Below are 18,820 nucleotides of genomic sequence, written 5' to 3' on the forward strand. Positions count from 1 at the left end.
AATCTATCTGAAACCTGTCAGTTTCATTTAATGTAGCTTAATAATAAGATATCCAGTACATAAGTAGGATCTTATTCCAGGAGTGTAACAATACCAGTGTACATGTGCTACGGCTTCTGACCAATCATCGCGTTTGTGTTTGTTTACATCAGGTTTACTCTTATGATGAACGGATTATAGTCATGTAGCATCAGTGAGTGTGTTGTCTGTGTGTACAATGTGAAATATGTGCGATCTACCTGAGAGCAGATTGTAATGGTCCAGAGGCTCAGCCTGAGTATTTCAGAAACTACACAATTTGTCATGTGTTCGAGAGAGCTGTGGTGAGTGTCTTCAACACGTGGTGAAACCAAGGTGAAACCAGACCCAGACGTCCTGGGGTTGGGTGGCTACCCCTCATTACAGACATAGGACGTCGTAGGCTGGGCAGTTGGATAAAACAGGGCAGGCAGCGAACTGTGGCAGAACTAACATCCGACTTTAATGCAGGGCATAGTACAAGCGTGTCTGAATACACAGTGCACCAAACACTCCTAACGATGGGCCTCTAAAGCCAACGACCCAGGCATGTGCCAATGTTAACACCATGGCATCAGCAGTTAAGACTGGGCACATGACCATTGACACTGGACGCTGGTGCAGTGGCAAAGCAGCGAATGGTCTGACGAATCCTGATACCTTCTTCGTAATGTCAATGGGAGGGAGTGTGTCCGTCATCTTCCAGGGGAGCAGCTCCTTGAAACCCGTGCTGCAGGACAGAAACAAGCTGGCAGCAAGTCGACTATGATCTGGGTAACATTCATGTGAGCATCCGTAGGTCCAGTGGAACTCATGCAAGCACAAAGACACAAAGGAGTATCGTACAATGGTTGCAGATCATGTACACCCCTTCACGAGGATCATGTTTCCTGACAGCAATGACATTTTTCAGTAAGATAATGAGCTATGTCGCAACGCCAGGAGTGTTAGGCAGTGGTTCAAGGAACACAATGGTGAGTTCCAATTCATGTGGTGGCCCCGCAAGATACCGTATCTCAGTCCAACCGAACACATCTGGGACGTGATTGAACGTGGTGTCAGGTCTCATCGACCCCCTTTCGTGAATTTATGGGAATTAGGTGACCTGTGTGTGCAGATGTGGTGCCATCTCTCTCCAGCGATCTACCAAGGCCTCACTGCTTCCTTGCCATGATGCTTCGCTACTGTTATCCTTGCCAAAGGTGGACATACCATCTGTTTGGTAGGTGGTCATAATGTTCTGGCTGGTCACTGTAGCTCGTGTTGTGTCCCCTATGAACTTACAAACTGTCACAGTCTTCCCCCTTTTCGTTTTTGCGACTGTATTGACTTCCTCTTTCAACTCTTAAATCGTCAGACGTCACTCCAACTTAACTTCCGTTACTAATTCTAATATTTTCCTGTTCAGAGTGTGTAGTTGTTAACTAGAAGATTTTATCTATGCTCATTGTTTTTTAAGTTTTTCGTCCCTGCAAGCTTTTATTTTCCTCTTCTTAACACCGCATAAATATTATCTATTTGACTTACTGATAACGTTTAAGGTGCGCCCATATAAGAAACACCAGCAATACGTTTTCATTCATGCAAGCACAGCTAAGATGAAGACGAAATAAACTGCATTATGCCGATAACTGATGTGCACAATTGCAATGTCCGAGGTATTATCAATCAGCACTCTCCTTGTACTAAAACACTGTCCTTCACAATAAACAAAAAACTTAAGGGATTGTTGGTAGCAGGGCCTATTGTTGTTAATACAAATTGAAGGAAACGGCTTCCAGAGCACTCACTGGCGTACCGTCCACTGTTAGTGTAAAAAGTGGAACTGAATCTGTGCGCTGCGTGCAATGCTGGTCGTTCACATTAAACAAGAAAGGGTACGACATGCTTACTTGCACGCTTGTGCGCTTCTCCTTAAAATGTTTCCATGGATAAATGAATAGACCTATAAGAATACATTTTTCAGTAAATCATTAAAATTAGTTTTGAGCATCCCCACAATACGGGGGCGGGGATTAGCATGGCTCACCACCACAATGAGTAGGCTTCCTCGCCATCACTTACGCAACTGGTTGCGTCAGATTTGGACTAACTAGTGAGCTAGTCTCATTTTTCAGATCGACCATAAGACACATTATGAACCATAAATTAGTAAAATACCTGGTTGTATGTTATAAGTGACACAGTTAAAATCTTCAATAACGCACAGTATATACAAACTGAGTTTACTGAAATGATGGTAGAGTGGTGACAGTCAATTGGCACCAACAATAAGTGTCTAAAGCATTTCACTTTTACAGCGTATGATGCAGATACAGTTCTCTTTCAGTTAATTGACTTTGTCATGTGATATATGTTTATTTTCATGAGATATGGATCGGGATTGAGTGTTTTGCTAGATGGATCTGCTGGTGAAAGCGGTTTTGTATTGTTCTTTTGCGAGAATCATGTCAGTAAATTGTATATACGATGCTAATAAATGAAATGGAATTCCAACCAGAAAGTGACATTATCTTTCATTTGGAAACTGTTGTTTCTAATTTTCGAGATGATCCCGAATGCAGATTCTATTCTATGAAGCATATACGTTTATTGTTGAATCATAAATGATGGGGAAGGATTTTATCAAGCCTAAGAGGAGACATGTTGAAGATAGGTGATGTATATTGCAGATAATTTTTAAAATACATGCAAGCAATCCTTGTTATGTTGTACTGATACCATGTACCGCGCTACAATGTTGGGGGATACATGCAATGGAACTACTGATATTAGAATATAGCCCGTCAGATATGATCAATTGGACTAATGTACAATCACAGGTATTTTTAACTTTACCTCTGTTTCATATTATCGGGACCCTCATTGGAATATAGAGCTTTTGCGTGGGTATGTAGTCGTTATTAACGACTTTAAACAAATTGAAGGCTTTTAATCAGACCACAGTGAGAAAATCGGTTTCTCGATTTAACAACAGATTGCAGTTACATCTAAAAAAAATTGTCATAACATACTCATTGGCTTCACTGGTAAAAGTTCAGTAATAGACCCCCTTGCATTTCTTTAGTTTATTTGCTATATTCATACATAACACGTTTGTTGATAGTTCGTCAAGTTTGAAGGATTACTGTGAAATTCTGTACAGCAGTCTTTCTGTGAAAGCTGTTTTCTGCACCAGTTTTTTCTTTAGTAGTGGGCATCATATGATAATTCCAGCTGTCTTGTTTGGAATGATGGCAAGTTATTCTCCATGTACCATACAGCTATACCGTGTCACACGATGGAATAATGCAGGCTATGTACAGCTGTGCTAATTAAGGTGATGCTGTTGACATGATGTAGTACTCTCTCTCATGTGGTGGGAACAAGGCCCAAGCCTCCTTCTGGTCTTCCAGATTGAGGGTATTTTGGTGGCCTTGAAGCAGTTAATAGAGAATTCCAGAACAGTTCCTGTGTAAAGGACGCTGCCAATTTCATTCTCCATATTTTTAAGTTCTTAAGTTGTGATATGTCACTAATTCAAGGTACATTAACTATTGTTTTGCTTCCTTTGTTTGTGCAAATACCCACACACCCCACATCCTCCCCGTTTTTGGTTGATTGCCCACTGAAAGTTGTCAGTTTCTTGATGATTCTATTTGGTGTATAAGTGGTGGTGTTTAAAAGTGAAGATAGATTTTTTTAGCCTTGGCTACTGTTTAAGTATGATGTAATACCATTACAAGTTTAAGGACTTCTTGTTTTCTAAAGGCACAAAAGCATATTATTTGGCATGTAGACCTCATACTATGATATAAAATGAAAGGTTTTTGAGAAATTTTTCCTATTGGTTGTAGAAAACCCCCATTTTTTAGCACAAAGTATGTGATAGAAAGGTAGTATTATTGTCATCACCTTAATGACAGCCAAAAGTCTTGTTTGTATTTCCGTTGCGTGCAGTGTCAAGTGATGAGATGTGATACAATAATGTAACATTAGTTTTGATATTATTTACCAACTTTTTCAGAAGTACATGTGTAAAAATAAGCATGTGTACAGCATATAAATCCTTGTCAAACATTGTCTGTAGTTCTTTGCTTCTGTGTGTGAATTAATTAGCACATGTAGCTAATAACATATTGATAAATGAACACCTAACTAAGGTTCCATCTCCTTATTTGCCATATCGTCATTCCCTTATGTCTACAGTGATGATCTTGGTGGTTGTGACTGATCTGTAGCACAGCCCAAAGTCTAGGTTAGGTTGGCAGGTGACAGTTTCGTTGTGACTTCACAAAGCCAACAAATGTGAAAGGAGAATATCTGGACCTGTTAACAAATTGACCGGTCGTGAACCATAATATTTATGTCCATCCCATACTGAAAAATGCATGGGGGGAGGAGGGTCCAAATGTAACTTTGCAGCTTATAAACTTAGAATTAAGGATTAAAGTGTCTATAAAAAAGTGGAATCATCTGAGCCTACAGTGATAAGGTACAGGCTTTTTATTGTTAGTTGTATGCCTGACAAGTTTGAAACTGTTACAACTGATGGACATGAATATTGCTCTGAATTAATAAAAATCAGGAAATGGAGGTAACACACTGGCAAAGTTGATGTGTGAGTTTCAGAAGCTGCAGTTTCTCTGCAGGCTTTGGAAACTGATTGTGTAGGAGTTTACACAGCTGCTCTGTTGGTGCATTTGTTATATCTGATATTAAACTTGCTGGTATTGTCATTTCTGTATTCATTGTTGCTTCTGTTGTGTCTGTAGCTGTTTTTTAAGCATTTACTGCTGGAACGACAGTAGACACATGAATAGATGGATCCATCGTTGTGTAATGAACTCATAAATTGTTAAGCCCTTATGATCGGTTTTCTGGTGTATGTGGAACTGGAAGACTGGTACAGGTCCGGTGAACAACTTTATTCCGTCCCAAACATGTTTTCATTTAATAGCTGTTACACAGCTACACTTCAGTGAGTCCACATGGATGGTTTCAGTAATCCATTGCATACTGTTAACCAATCTTAGAGGAATGGTGGCAATACCTATAACATCAGCAAGGGTACCTAAGCATCAGTCTTGTGGTATTGAATGAAGTTTCAGGATTACTGTAGCAAAAATGATTCAACAGTGGCTTTGGCAGAGCTGTAGAAGCATTGTGAGTATCACTATAAAGCCTAAAGGGAATTGTCCCACTTTGTGTCACATGGCTTTAGTCTCTAGTTGCCATCTTCATTTGGCAACATCTCACTATCTGTGTATACTGTTCTGCTGCTATTAGACTATTTTTTAAGCAAGTTACATTTGAAATAACATCTGAAAAATTTATATTTAAAAACATTCTTAACCTCCATCACAATGAGATACTGCTCATGTATACTAAGTTGCTACTCAGTGCAGTGGCTGATGGTAGTAACTGAAAATGGGAAATGCCTTTGCGGTCACTCCCGTCAGCCAATGCGCCAAGTGTCAGCTTGGTTTGTGCTGACTGTAAAATCCATTTGGATTTCAAAATGACTTTCTATCAGAACTGATTGTTGGACATTCATTAGCCACATAATGTAAATTTTAAATGACAAAATGTCACCTTTGTATTGGTTTTAGCCAACATACCTGATTGTGTGAATCATCATTCCCGAGGATTACATATATTTTCATGGGACTAACAGTTAAGCGTATGGCCACCTGAATCATCTAGTTAAATGGTACAGTGATCTGTCAGATTGATCTGGCTGTAAAACTAGCTAGATTGTGGCATCACCCACATATATATATCAAAACAAGAAATGAGCATTGTGTATAAAAATTACTTAAGGTAAAATATCAAAGAGCAGAAATGAATGTAAATCAGGAGCAGAAATCATAAGTAATGAGACAGCCTGACAGGACCTGGGGTCAGAACCAGCTGCAGGTAAAATTAGTGACTACCCTAACACTTGGCATAGACATATGCAAAGACAGACAGAGTAATTTGTACCTCTCGAATATCTGCACCTAACACATCCACCCCTTACTCACTAGAATCTCCCAGAAAGAAACTGTGACTGGCTAAACACCGAGACGTCAAACACATTAATTTATCTGAATTGCAACTGAGGTGCAAGAAATAGTTCGGGGGGGGGGGGGGGGGGGGGATTATCTATTCCCATCTCGCACATAAATGATAAACTTCATGGATTTACTAACAAACTTATTCAACTATATGACAAATATACTCTACTAAAGACCGAAAATTGAAGAAGGAAACCTGAGGCTTGGCTAACTGAAGAACTAAAACAGATCATGAATAATCAGAAACACTGCACAATGTGCTTACAAACTACACCCCGTACCTGAAAATCATACTGTTTACAAGCAGAAATGGACCAGAGTCAGTCAAGCTGTGAGAAATGCAAAACTCAGGGATGCCCATACATTAATTGACAACAGAAACAGACTGGCTATCCTATAGAGACCGCTGTGTGGTCTTGGTATAAGCAAAGTAAAAGCTCAGATGATCCCATTATCCCATCTGGAGAACTGAACAGCTGCATACATCACCTACAACCACAAATGAAACAGAAACCCATTGATTACTTCATGGGGATAACTACCTGTAGCCATAAAAAAAATTCAGTCTAAAGCATGTTACTTCAAATCCCTGGGAAAAAAACCATCATGCATATCGGACCAGCATCACAGTGCAAATGATGAAGTTTATTAGTGGCCCACTATAATTGTATCTTCAATCACTCCTTAACCAAAAGTGTTTTCCCAGAGACCTGGAAACAATGACTAGTTAAGTCACTGCCTGAAAAGGACATTGACACAGCACCCTCTGCATACTGACATATTTGCATTCTTTCTGCTCTGTCCAAGGTCTTAGAATACATAGTCCAATCAACTAACAAACCACCTAATCACAATCAATCTACTAGATGAATACCAGCTAGGTTTCCATAAACATCATTGCCTTAATAAAGCTAATAATGATAACAGATCTAAGTTCAGAACCAATAAACCTGAGGACAGCTATCGGGAACCTCATCCTATGTGCAGTATCAAAATGGGTGCAGGATATAGGGTTGAAGCTCAACCCATCCAAAACGCTAACCATACTGATTAGCCCAGAATATCATCTTTAACCCTAAATGGGACAAGTATCAACGTCTCTTCATCAGCAGAGGATCTAGGAGTAATAACAGATGAAAATCTAAATTGGACTGAGCACTGCGGTGTGCAAGAAGGCATACGCATCTCCCCAAGCTCTACAAAAATATAAAAAGCTCTCCCATCTTGACCTGAAGAAGAAACTTATACAAACACTTATACATCCAATTATTGATTACAGTGATGTTATCCTCCAGTGCCTTTCTCAGGAAAGCTCACCGTATCTGGAACGGGTTATGAATGCCCATGTTTCTTATATCTTTGATGCTCAACTCTTTGATCATGTTTCACCATCATATGCACAGTTATCTTGGTTGCGAACAAGCACAGAGATTTCCATACCCTCCATCTTCTCGTCTTTCTTACCAACAGACGCTGTTCCTCCTATCTCTCGTCAGTCTTAACACTCCTGTCTGAAAAACATGATAGAAACACCCATTCCCATCAAAGTAAAATCCCTTCTGTCCCACTCCATCACTCAATTCAGCCACTTTCTTGCAGTCCTTCTCAGCATCAAGAACCTGATTCTGGAGTAACCTCCCACATTATATTAGAGAACTGAATAACATCTCCAGCTTCAGAAGATATATAATGACATATCTACCAAAGCAACATTAAGGATTACCATTGTCCTTGTACACACTCGTTCCCCTTGTACATCCTTTTTTTCAACCAGAACTTCATCATTTCCCAGTATTCTTAGGTGATGCACTGTCCTTAAATTTCCTATCCCCAGAACTCACTATATCAGAAAACATATCTTGTATACCTAAAAATTCTTTCTATATCTGCCACTATTATTATTATTATTCTTTCTTTCTTTTCTCAGACGTTATGTCTGGTCAAAAATGGAAAGTGATGCGGACCTTGATCAAGCGTGACTTCCTTTTAACTGTACGGTGTATGTTATATTGCATTTATGAACTTTTCGGGTAATTGAACATGTATCAATAATTGCGGATTTCTGTAGCTGTATATATAAGTTTGGATGTAGCTGTATTGCATTGATGTACTGGTGGATATTGTGTGGTATGACTCCTGTAGTTGATAATATAATTGGTATAATGTCAACTTTATCCTGATGCCACATGTCCTTGACTTCCTCAGCCAGTTGGATGTATTTTTCAATTTTTTCTCCTGTTTTCTTTTGTATATTTGTTGTATTGGGTATGGATATTTCGATTAGTTGTGTTAATTTCTTCTTTTTATTGGTGAGTATGATGTCAGGTTTGTTATGTGGTGTTGTTTTATCTGTTATAATGGTTCTGTTCCAGTATAATTTGTATTCATCGTTCTCCAGTACATTTTGTGGTGCATACTTGTATGTGGGAACGTGTTGTTTTATAAGTTTATGTTGTAAGGCAAGCTGTTGATGTATTATTTTTGCTACATTGTCATGTCTTCTGGGGTATTCTGTATTTGCTAGTATTGGACACCCGCTTGTGATGTGATCTACTGTTTCTATTTGTTGTTTGCAAAGTCTGCATTTATCTGTTGTGGTATTGGGATCTTTAATAATATGCTTGCTGTAATATCTGGTGTTTATTGTTTGATCCTGTATTGCAATCATGAATCCTTCTGTCTCACTGTATATATTGCCTTTTCTTAGCTACGTGTTGGATGCGTCTTGATCGATGTGTGGCTGTGTTAGATGATACGGGTGCTTGCCATGTAGTCTTTCCTTTTTCCAATTTACTTTCTTCGTATCTGTTGATGTTATGTGATCTAAAGGGTTGTGGAAGTGGTTATGAAATTGCAGTGATGTAGCCGATGTATTTATATGAGTGATTGCTTTGTGTATTTTGCTAGTTTCTGCTCATTCTAGAAAGAATTTTCTTAAATTGTCTACCTGTTCATAATGTAGGTTTTTTATGTCGATAAATCCCTTTCCTCCTCCCTTTCTGCTTAATGTGAATCTTTCTGTTGCTGAATGTATGTGATGTATTCTGTATTTGTGGCATTGTGATCGTGTAAGTGTATTGAGTGCTTCTAGGTCTGTGTTACTCCATTTCACTACTCCAAATGAGTAGGTCAATATTGGTATAGCGTAAGTATTTATAGCTTTTGTCTTGTTTCTTGCTGTCAATTCTGTTTTCAGTATTTTTGTTAGTCTTTGTCTATATTTTTCTTTTAGTTCTTCATTAATATTTGTATTATCTATTCCTATTTTTTGTCTGTATCCTAGATATTTATAGGCATCTGTTTTTTCCATTGCTTCTATGCAGTCGCTGTGGTTATCCAATATGTAATCTTCCGGTTTAGTGTGTTTTCCCTTGACTATGCTATTTTTCTTACATTTGTCTGTTCCAAAAGCCATATTTATATCATTGCTGAATACTTCTGTTATCTTTAGTAATTGGTTGAGTTGTTGATTTGTTGCTGCCAGTAGTTTTAGATCATCCATGTATAGCAAATGTGTGATTTTGTGTGGGTATGTTCCAGTAATATTGTATCCATAATTTGTATTATTTAGCATGTTGGATAGTGGGTTCAGAGCAAGGCAGAACCAGAAAGGGCTTAATGAGTCTCCTTGGTATATTCCACGCTTAATCTGTATTGGCTGTGATGTGGTATTATTTGAATTTGTTTGGATATTAAGTGTGGTTTTCCAATTTTTCATTACTATGTTTAGGAACTGTATCAATTTAGGATCTACTTTGTATATTTCCAATATTTGTAGTAACCACGAGTGGGGTACACTATCAAAAGCTTTTTGGTAATCAATGTATGTGTAGTGTAGCGACCTTTGTTTAGTGTTAGCTTGATATGTCACCTCTGCTCTTTACATCCTCGTGCTCCTGTGCAACAGTCTTTTTGTTCTTCATTTATAATTTTGTTCTGTGTTGTATGTGTCATTAATTTCTGTGTAATGACTGAAGTTAATATTTTGTATATTGTTGGTAGGCATGTTATGGGGCGATATTTTGCTGGGTTTGCTGTGTCTGCTTGATCTTTAGGTTTCAGATAAGTTATTCCATGTGTAAGTGTATCAGGGAATGTGTATGGGTCTGCAGTGTAACTGTTAAATAATTTAGTTAGATGTGAATGTGTTGAGGTGAACTTCTTTAGCCAGAAATTTGCTATTTTATCTTTTCCAGGGGCTTTCCAATTGTGAGTAGAATTAATTGCTTGGGTGACTTCATGTTGCAAAATTATCACTTCAGGCATTTGTGGTATCGTCTTGTATGTATCTGTTTCTGCTTGTATCCACCGTGCATGCCTGTTATGTTGTACCGGGTTTGACCATATGTTGCTTCAGAAGTGTTCCATGTCTGCTATGTTTGGTGGATTGTCTATTTTAATGTGTGTGTTATCTATTGTCTGGTAAAATTTCTTTTGGTTTGTGTTGAATGTTTGGTTTTGTTTCCTTCTATTTTCACTTTTTTGTATCTTCTAAGTCGTTTGGTCAAAGCTTGTAATTTCTGCTTCTTTTCATCTAATTGCTCTATCGCTTCTTGTTGTGAGATTTTACCTTTTTCGGTTTTTTTTCTGACATTTCATTTCTTATAAATTGTGTTCTGGCCGATGTCTTTTCTCAGTTTTTCTATTCTGATCTGTAGCCTGTGTTGCCATGCTGGTTTTGTGGGTTTTTTCTGTGTGTTGGTTGGTTCTGATCTCTGCCTAGTGTGTCTATTTAGTGTAGTGAGTGCTCCTATATAAACCAGTAGTTGTAACTCCTCCATAGTTGTGTTTTCATTTATTTTGTTGTGTATGATTGTGTTGATAGTTTTTATTGTTGTTTCGACTTGTGGGTTATTTGGCGGTCTATGCAAGAATGGTCTAAAGTCTGTATTTGTGTCTTTGTATTCTATATATGTCAGCTGAAATTTTTCTTCTATATCTAACATGTGTGCTACTTTGAGTTCTATTTGTGCTTGTTCTGGTGGCTGTCTTAAGATTTCGTTATCCTCTGATTGTTTAATTGATGTGTGTTGTTCTTCGTTTGTTTGCTGTGGGATGTTTGAGTCCATTACTGTATTTTCTTCTTCTTCTGATTGCACATTATTTTGTTCCAGTATTTGTTGTTTGATGTTTTCTAATTCTGACTGGGGTATCTTGTTATTTTTGATTATTACACGGATCTGATCAGCTAGTCATTGTTCTGTTAAAAATTTTAATTCTAGGTATCTGATAATAAATGTTGTGTATACTTGTGATCTGTATCCAGTTGTGTTGGTTCCTAGGTTTGTTGCTTGGTAATAACAGAACATGAGGTGTCGATTAACTTCATCTGACCATCTCATCCTCTGTCTTTGTTTTCCTTCTAGGGTGGTTGCAGGAAGCATATCCTGCAAAACACCCCTATTTGGATTTAAATCATTTTCCAGTTGGCTAGCAGTGTCGTTACCATTGTGGGCGGGCATAGGGTTCAAACGTCGTCCACGACCATGACGGCACTTGTCTGAGGCTTCTTTAGTTCTGTCCTGAACCAACTAATCACACTAAAAGGGGGGTTAGCCCTATTAGTGGTTTGTTCTTTTCGTCGCCTTTTACGACTGGCAGAACATACCGGAGGCCTATTCTTTTCCGGGGCCACCACGGGGTTTATTATTATTATTATTATTATTATTATTGGTCAAGTTGTGCCATGAATTTCTTGTCTCCTCAATTCTCTTCTGTAACTCCTCATTAGTCAAGTCATCTACCCATCTAATCTTCAACATTCTTTTGTAGCACCACATTTCGAAAGCTTCTATTCTCTTTTTATCTAAACTCGTTATTGTCCATGTTTCACTTCCATATGTGGCTACATTCCAGACAGATACTTTCAGAAAACTTTGTGACAACGCTCGTTAATTTGTCCGTTCGTGTTTTGTCCTCAGTGTCGACGTACTAGCTGCTACACTGGCTGAAAAGTGGGTTGTGGAAGTACAACTACTGTCTACTGTAAATGATGTAGCCAACAGCTGCACAATTGCGTTTCACAGTCTTTCATTTCCATTGTTCACAGCCCCTTCCTTTAACAATACTGTTAGTTCATCTCCCAAATGTTTATAATTAATACGGAATTTATATTTGTTTATATATCAACAATAGCATTTAAGTTACAAAGCAATTACTGATTTCACCCTATAACAAAAGATACTAACTAGGAGTAGTCAAAATAAATTAGAAAAGCAATTACATACATAAACCTAAGCACAATATTAGTTCTGGCGTTATATTCTTTGAAACTGAGCACCAACCCTTCTCTTTTATGGAAATGCAGATTATACTCGTGTATGTTAATGGTAATCAGTTATAATGACAAAAACGAATGTAAGGAGACAGATGGCAAAACAAGAGGGGAAGTAAAAGTACCCCAGCTTGCTTCGTCTCAACTTCCTAAAACTTACATCTGTAGTTGATGTTAACAAATTTTTTTTCTTCAGAAATGTTTTCTTGCTGTCGCCTGTCTACATTTTATTTCGTCTTACTTTGGCCATCACCAGTTATTTTACTGCCCAAATAACAAAACTCATATTCTACTTTAAGTGCCTCATTTCGTAATCTAATTTCCTTAGCATTACCTGAATTAATTCGACTACATTCCATTATCCTTGTTTTACTTCCAATGATGTTCATCTTGAATGAGATTTTCACTCTGCAGCGGAGTGTGTGCTGATATGAAACTTCCTGGCAGATTAAAACTGTGTGCCCGACCGAGACTCGAGTTCGAGTCTCGGTCGGGCACACAGTTTTAATCTGCCAGGAAGTTTCATGTTCATCTTATATCATCCTTTCAAGACATTGTCCATTCCTTTCAACTCCTCTTCCAAGTCCTTTGCTGTCTCTGACAGAATTACAGTGTCATCTGCAAACCCTCCCCCTGCGGGTCCAGGAGTTAGAATAGGCTCGAGGTATCCCTGCCTGTCATAAGAAGCAACTAAAAGAAGTCTCACACTTTTTGGCCCTGTAGGTTCAGGTCCCATTTTATGGTTTGACCTGCCACTCTACAGAAGTGCAGGCCATATGGGGAAGGAAGCCTTACATGGTGCATGAGTTATCAATTGTACCCTTAGATTTGATCTCTTGAACATCTTGTCGTGGCCTTACTTCTCCACCTGCAATTCAACTATTTGGGCGAGGACACTTTCTGGGTTACGTCATCTTCTTCCGTTGTCTCCTGTCGTTTTTCGCGCCCATGACAGCATTGGATTTCTCTGCGCCCAATATCCAGCATAGTAGCCAGTCCGTTGTGGTGGGGCCGTCATATACCCATTTGGTGGTAGCCCCCTGACAACACAGGGATCGCGCTGCTGTTGCCTGAGCTGTAAACTCCCTACGTATGCCAAGGAGTAGATGCCTGTCTTCCTGGGGCATCAAGACTCCCAGCAACAGCCATCATGCCAGGTGGCCTTTGGTGTGGCCGGATGGTGCCCGTGGAGAGAGCCCCTGATCGGAGTGGGTGGCATCAGGGTAGACGACCAACAATGAAGCAGCCTACGTCATCTCTTGCTGGTGACCGTATGGCGCCAGCAGTCTCTAAGAAGGGCAAGATAGAGTACAATGCTGACAGATATGAACCTAAATCGTTTCTCTCCCTCACTACACCATGGGAGGAATGTAGGGCTACAGAAAGAAGAGAGCAATGTTCACCTCGGTATTTAGTTTGTAGCAGAATGGATGGGGCTCATTTCTACCTATGAAGTCTCAGTTTTGAACATCTTCAGGATAAGTTTGGGGAAGTGACAGTGCTGTCCAAGATGAGAAGTGGTGCAGTCTTGATTCAGACAGCATCCCCAGCCAAATCCCGGATGTTACTCGCTTGTGATCGGCTGGGTGATATTCCTGTTTCTGTCACTCCCCATAAAAGCCTCAACATGGTCCAGTGGATTATTTTCCATCGCAACCTCCTCTTGCAATCTGATGACGAGCTCCGCACCAATCTAGAATGGCGGGGTGTCCATTTCATGCAGCGTAATTACAGGGGACCCAAAGACAACAGGGTTGCTACTGGTGCCTTCATCTTGGCTTTTGAGGGTGAGTCATTGCCTGAAAAGCTCAAGGTGATGGTTTATCGCTGTGACGTTAAACCATACGTCCCTCCCACTATGCAGTGCTTCAAGTGCTGGAAATTCGGGCACGTCTTCCCGCTGAACTTCCAACGCCACATGTCAAGACTGTGGACGTCCACTGCATCTAGATGCTCCTTGTGCGCCTCCTCCCACTTGTATCAACTGCGGAGAGCAGCACTTCCACTGCTCGCCAGACTGCACAGTACTCCAAAAGGAGCAAAAAATCATGGAGTACAAGACCCTGGACGGGTTACTTACCAAGAGGCTAAACATAAATTTGAATGATAAGACCCCATTCGGTTGACGTCCGCATATGCTGCAGCTACATTATCGCCACCTTCACGCGTACCAGTCATAGCACACTCTGTGCTATGATCCCTTGTTCTATAGGGTGTCCCTTGTGAAGGTCAGTACCTTGGTGGTCGCCAGAAATCACCGAGGACATTATAGAACGTTGGCGAGATCTACAGTGACATAAGTGGCACCCGTCCCTACAACACCTAATATCTTTTAAACAGCTCCATGCCGGCATTCGCCAACTTATAAAAAAAAAGAAACAGGAGTGTTGGGAGAGGTACTTCTCGACCAGTGCGTGCCATACATCACCTTCCCAAGTCTGGACGAAGGTCAGACATGTTTGTGGGTACCAGACCATGACAGATGTTTTAATGGCATGTTATCTACCAACAAATGCAATTGCCGAACACTTTGCTGAGAACTCTGCTCGAGCCTCCATGTCAGAGAATTATCGCCCAGCATTTCGCACCCTCAAACAGCGGGTGGAAAGCAAAGCCCTCTTGTTCACTGAACATCACAGTGAACCCTATAATGCTCCACTTACAGAGTGAGAACAGCATCCTTGCACATTGCCCCAACACAGCTCCTGGGCCAGATCGGGTCCACAGTCAGATGATTTAACATCTCTCATTTGACTACAAGCGACATCCCCTCATCATCTTCAACTGGATCTGGTGCATTGGTGTTTTTCCATCACAATGGCTGGAGAGCACCATCATTCCAGTGCTCAGACACAGTAAAAACCCGCTTGATATGGATAGCTACCGGCATATCAGCCTCACCAACGTTCTTTGTAAGCTGTTAGAAAGTAGGGTAAGTCGGCGGTTGTGTTGGGTCCTGGAATCGTGAGGCTTACTGGCTCCATGCCAGGGTGGTTTCCACCAGGGTCACTCTACCGTTGATAATCTAGTTTCCTTTGAGTTTGCCATCTGAACAGTCTTTTCTAGATGCCAACACATGGTTGCCATTTTTTTGATTTACGAAAAGCTTATGACACAACCTGGCGACATCATATCCTTGCTGCTTCCTGTTTTCAGCCTTGAAGTTGTGTGTCGTGCACTTCTGTCGGATATGTACTGTTCATCCGGAACCAGAACTTTACCTTAATGATGATCCACTCACTGTAGTGGAGACATATCGATTCTTAGTGACGGTTTTCGATGCCTGATTGACGTGGCTTCCTCATGTTCATCAGTTGAAGCGGAAGTTCTGGCAGCACCTCAATGCCCTCCGCTGCCTGAGCAACACCAACTGGGATGCAGATCGCTCTACGCTGCTGCAGCTCTACAGAGCCCTTGTTCAACCCCGCCTTGATTATGGGACTCTGGTTTATGGTTCGGTGGTGCGCTCAGCATTGCGTTTACTTGACCCAGTGCACCACTGTGGCATTCGACTGGCAACAGGAGTTTTTAGGGCGAGTCCGGTGATGAGCATCCTGGTGGAGGCTGGAGTCCCTCCATGCACAACTGCTCGCCAGTTACGCTGTACACATTTGTATATCTCCTGAGCATCCAAATTACAGTCTCCTTTTCCCATCCACAGTGATTCATTTCCTGCATGGGAGGTCCAGGTCAGGGCTTATGGTTGCGGTTCGCGTCCAATCTCTTCTGTCTGAAGTGGAGTCCTTGCCTTTACCACCTATACTCGAGGTCCACTCACATACACCTCCATGGTGTACACCTAGGCCCAAGCTTCGCCTGGACCTTTCACATGGTCCTAAGGACTCAGTTAACACTGCGGCTCTCCGCTGTCACTTTGTCTCAATTCTTGACATGTACCGGAACCATGAAGTGGTTTACACTGATGGTCACGTTGGCTTCGCATATGTTCATGGAGGACATATTGAACAGCACTTCTTGCCAGATGGCTGCAGTGTTTTCACTGCAGAGCTGGCGGCCATTTCTCGTGCTCTTGAGCGCATCTGCTCATGCCCTGGCAAGTCGTTTCTCCTCTGTACTGACTCCTTGAGCAGCCTACAAGCTATCGACCAGTGCTACCCCCCGCCATCCTTTGGTAGCGACCATCCAGGAGTCCATCTATGCCCTGGAATGGTCCAGTCATTCCGTGGTGTTTGTATGGAGCCCAGGCCTCATCGGAATCCCAGGAAATGCACTTGCCGACAGGCTGGCCAAACAGCCTACACGGAAACCTCTTTTGGGGGTCAGCATCCCTGTAACTGACCTGCAATCATTATTACGCCACAAGGTTTTTCGGCTTTGGGAGACGGAATGGCATAACCTCAACATGCACAACAAACTGCATGCCGTTAAGGAGATACGAATGTGTGGAAGACCTCCATGCGTGCCTCTCACAGGGACTCTGTGGTACTCTGCCAGCTGCGCATCAGTTATATGTGGCTAATACATTAGCACCTCCTCCGTCGCGAGGACTCACCTCGGTGTCACTGTGGCTCACATATGACTGTAGTCCACATCTTGCCAGACTGCCCACTTTTAGCCACTCTGTGGCTGCCTATTAACCTTCCCATCGCCCTACCTTCGGTGTTGGGCGACAGTGCCTCAACAGCAGATTTAGTTTTACATTTTATTCGTGACAGGGGTTTTATCGTACCATCTAAGGGTGGGCATTTAGCCTTCTCTCTGAGATTGCCACCCTCCCTCCATTTTAACTCTGTCGCACTTTCTTTGCATTTGTTTGTCTTGTTGGTTGTCTTTTGTGTACATGTGTTCATCTCGCTTTGTCTTTCTGGGGTGGACATTTTAATGTGTTTCAGAGAGACTGGCTCATCTTCTTTCGTTATTGTGATCAGCCAGCCCAAACCATATGCTCTATGTTTTTAATACCTTCTTCTACTTTTCCTTCTGGTGTATGTTTTTCCCATTTTTTGTTCATTCCATTCGTTTTCTTTTTAGGTGTGATGTTGGGTGTTTTTGTACCTTTAGCCTTGCTTGTATCAGGAAAAAGGGACTGATGACCCTGTAGTTTGTTCCCTTTACACCCCAAACTAACCAACCAACCATCACCAGCTTATTTCCTCATGTTCTTTGATCTGTTATGGTCTTCAAGAAACACATTTCACTGATATTCATTTCCATACCTTTGAAGTTATTGTGCATTGTATCAAAACAGTAGTGGCCCCAAAGGAACTGTGGACATGTATGTACATTGGGTCACAATGATTTCAGTGAATGGATTCTCCTGTACACCCAATTGAAAGCAATAGCAGTGTTGAGTGCAAAACACCCCAATTACCACCATTTGTAACAATGATTTACCTCCAGGCAGATTGATTACCAACTGAGCTCTTTGAAGAGCAACTGGCAGTCATATACCTCTGTTGTCACCTTTGTCCCCACTGTCAAATTGTATTGATGAAGTTGTGGGAGACATATCCAACACTATCACGCCGCCCTTTCTACAGGTCTCCTCTGCTGTTGACTGGTCCCATCGAGGGTCAAAGACATTGCAGCAGCTATTCAGGATCATTGAACTGACACACTTCACAGACCACTCTCATCACTTTTAAGTGGTTTGGTGCAAAGGCTTGCTAGCTGATTAATCTATGGTAGGAATGCTTATCTCCTCCTGTGGAAGAGATGTATAGCACTCTCTCTTTGTTCCAGGTGTGTACCAAGTTCCATAGTCTACTAGGCCACCAAAGGGCAAAAACTGTTCCAAATGCCCTCCTTTGTGGTAGTATTTCTACCAATGTTTTGGTTCTTGCTGAACACCTTGTGACCCATTTTGTAACTGTGTTGGCAACCTTGTCTTACCTTTCTACCGTTCAAATGCATAAAAGACTCAGATGATGCAGCACCAGGTCCTGATTTGATTCATCATCAGGTGACCCAACATCTGAGTGTAGATTCCATCTACTCAGTCTTCAACTGCATTTTGCTCAAAGATGTTTTCCCATCACAGTGGCAAGATAATATCATTATCCCAATCCTTAAACCAGGCAAAAACCCAATGTCCATCGACAGCTACCTCCAAGTAGTGCTCATGCTCTGCAAACTGTTTTGAAAGGGTGGTAGCCCAATGATTATACTGGGATGTGGAATCACGGGACCATTCTCTCTCTGTCAGTGTGATTTCTGTGAGGAATGATCCACAATCAACCATCTGATTTAGCAGGAAACTTCAATCTGACAGGCTTTTTCTAAGCCAGCCTCTCATTGCAGTCATTTTTTACCTAAATAAAGCATACGACAGTGCATGGGACTATCACATTTTTCTTACTCCCACTCCTGTCATCTTACCGGAGTCCATTCTGAACCAGAACTCTACTTGGATAACCAGTACTTGGATGTTGTTGCACAGTTTCAATTTTTGGGACTGCTCTTTGATAAAGAGCTGACATGGCTGCCCCACATTCATCAACTAAAGACTAACTGCATGCAAAAGGTAAAT

At 41.1% G+C, this 18,820-nt stretch overlaps 1 protein-coding gene across 1 annotated transcript in view; it reads left to right on the forward strand.

The window, feature by feature from the left end:
• The first annotated feature begins 2,362 nt into the window (after positions 1-2,362).
• LOC126412699 (histone deacetylase 11) overlaps positions 2,363-18,820 on the forward strand; it is an 83,153-nt gene continuing 66,695 nt past the window's right edge. The window contains exon 1 of the mRNA XM_050082416.1: positions 2,363-2,674. Coding sequence (XP_049938373.1) covers positions 2,625-2,674 — 50 coding nt within the window. The 5' untranslated portion in view covers positions 2,363-2,624. The remainder of the gene's footprint in view (positions 2,675-18,820) is intronic.

Source organism: Schistocerca serialis, chromosome 7, assembly GCF_023864345.2.
Source record: "Schistocerca serialis cubense isolate TAMUIC-IGC-003099 chromosome 7, iqSchSeri2.2, whole genome shotgun sequence".
Taxonomy (NCBI): domain Eukaryota; kingdom Metazoa; phylum Arthropoda; class Insecta; order Orthoptera; family Acrididae; genus Schistocerca; species Schistocerca serialis.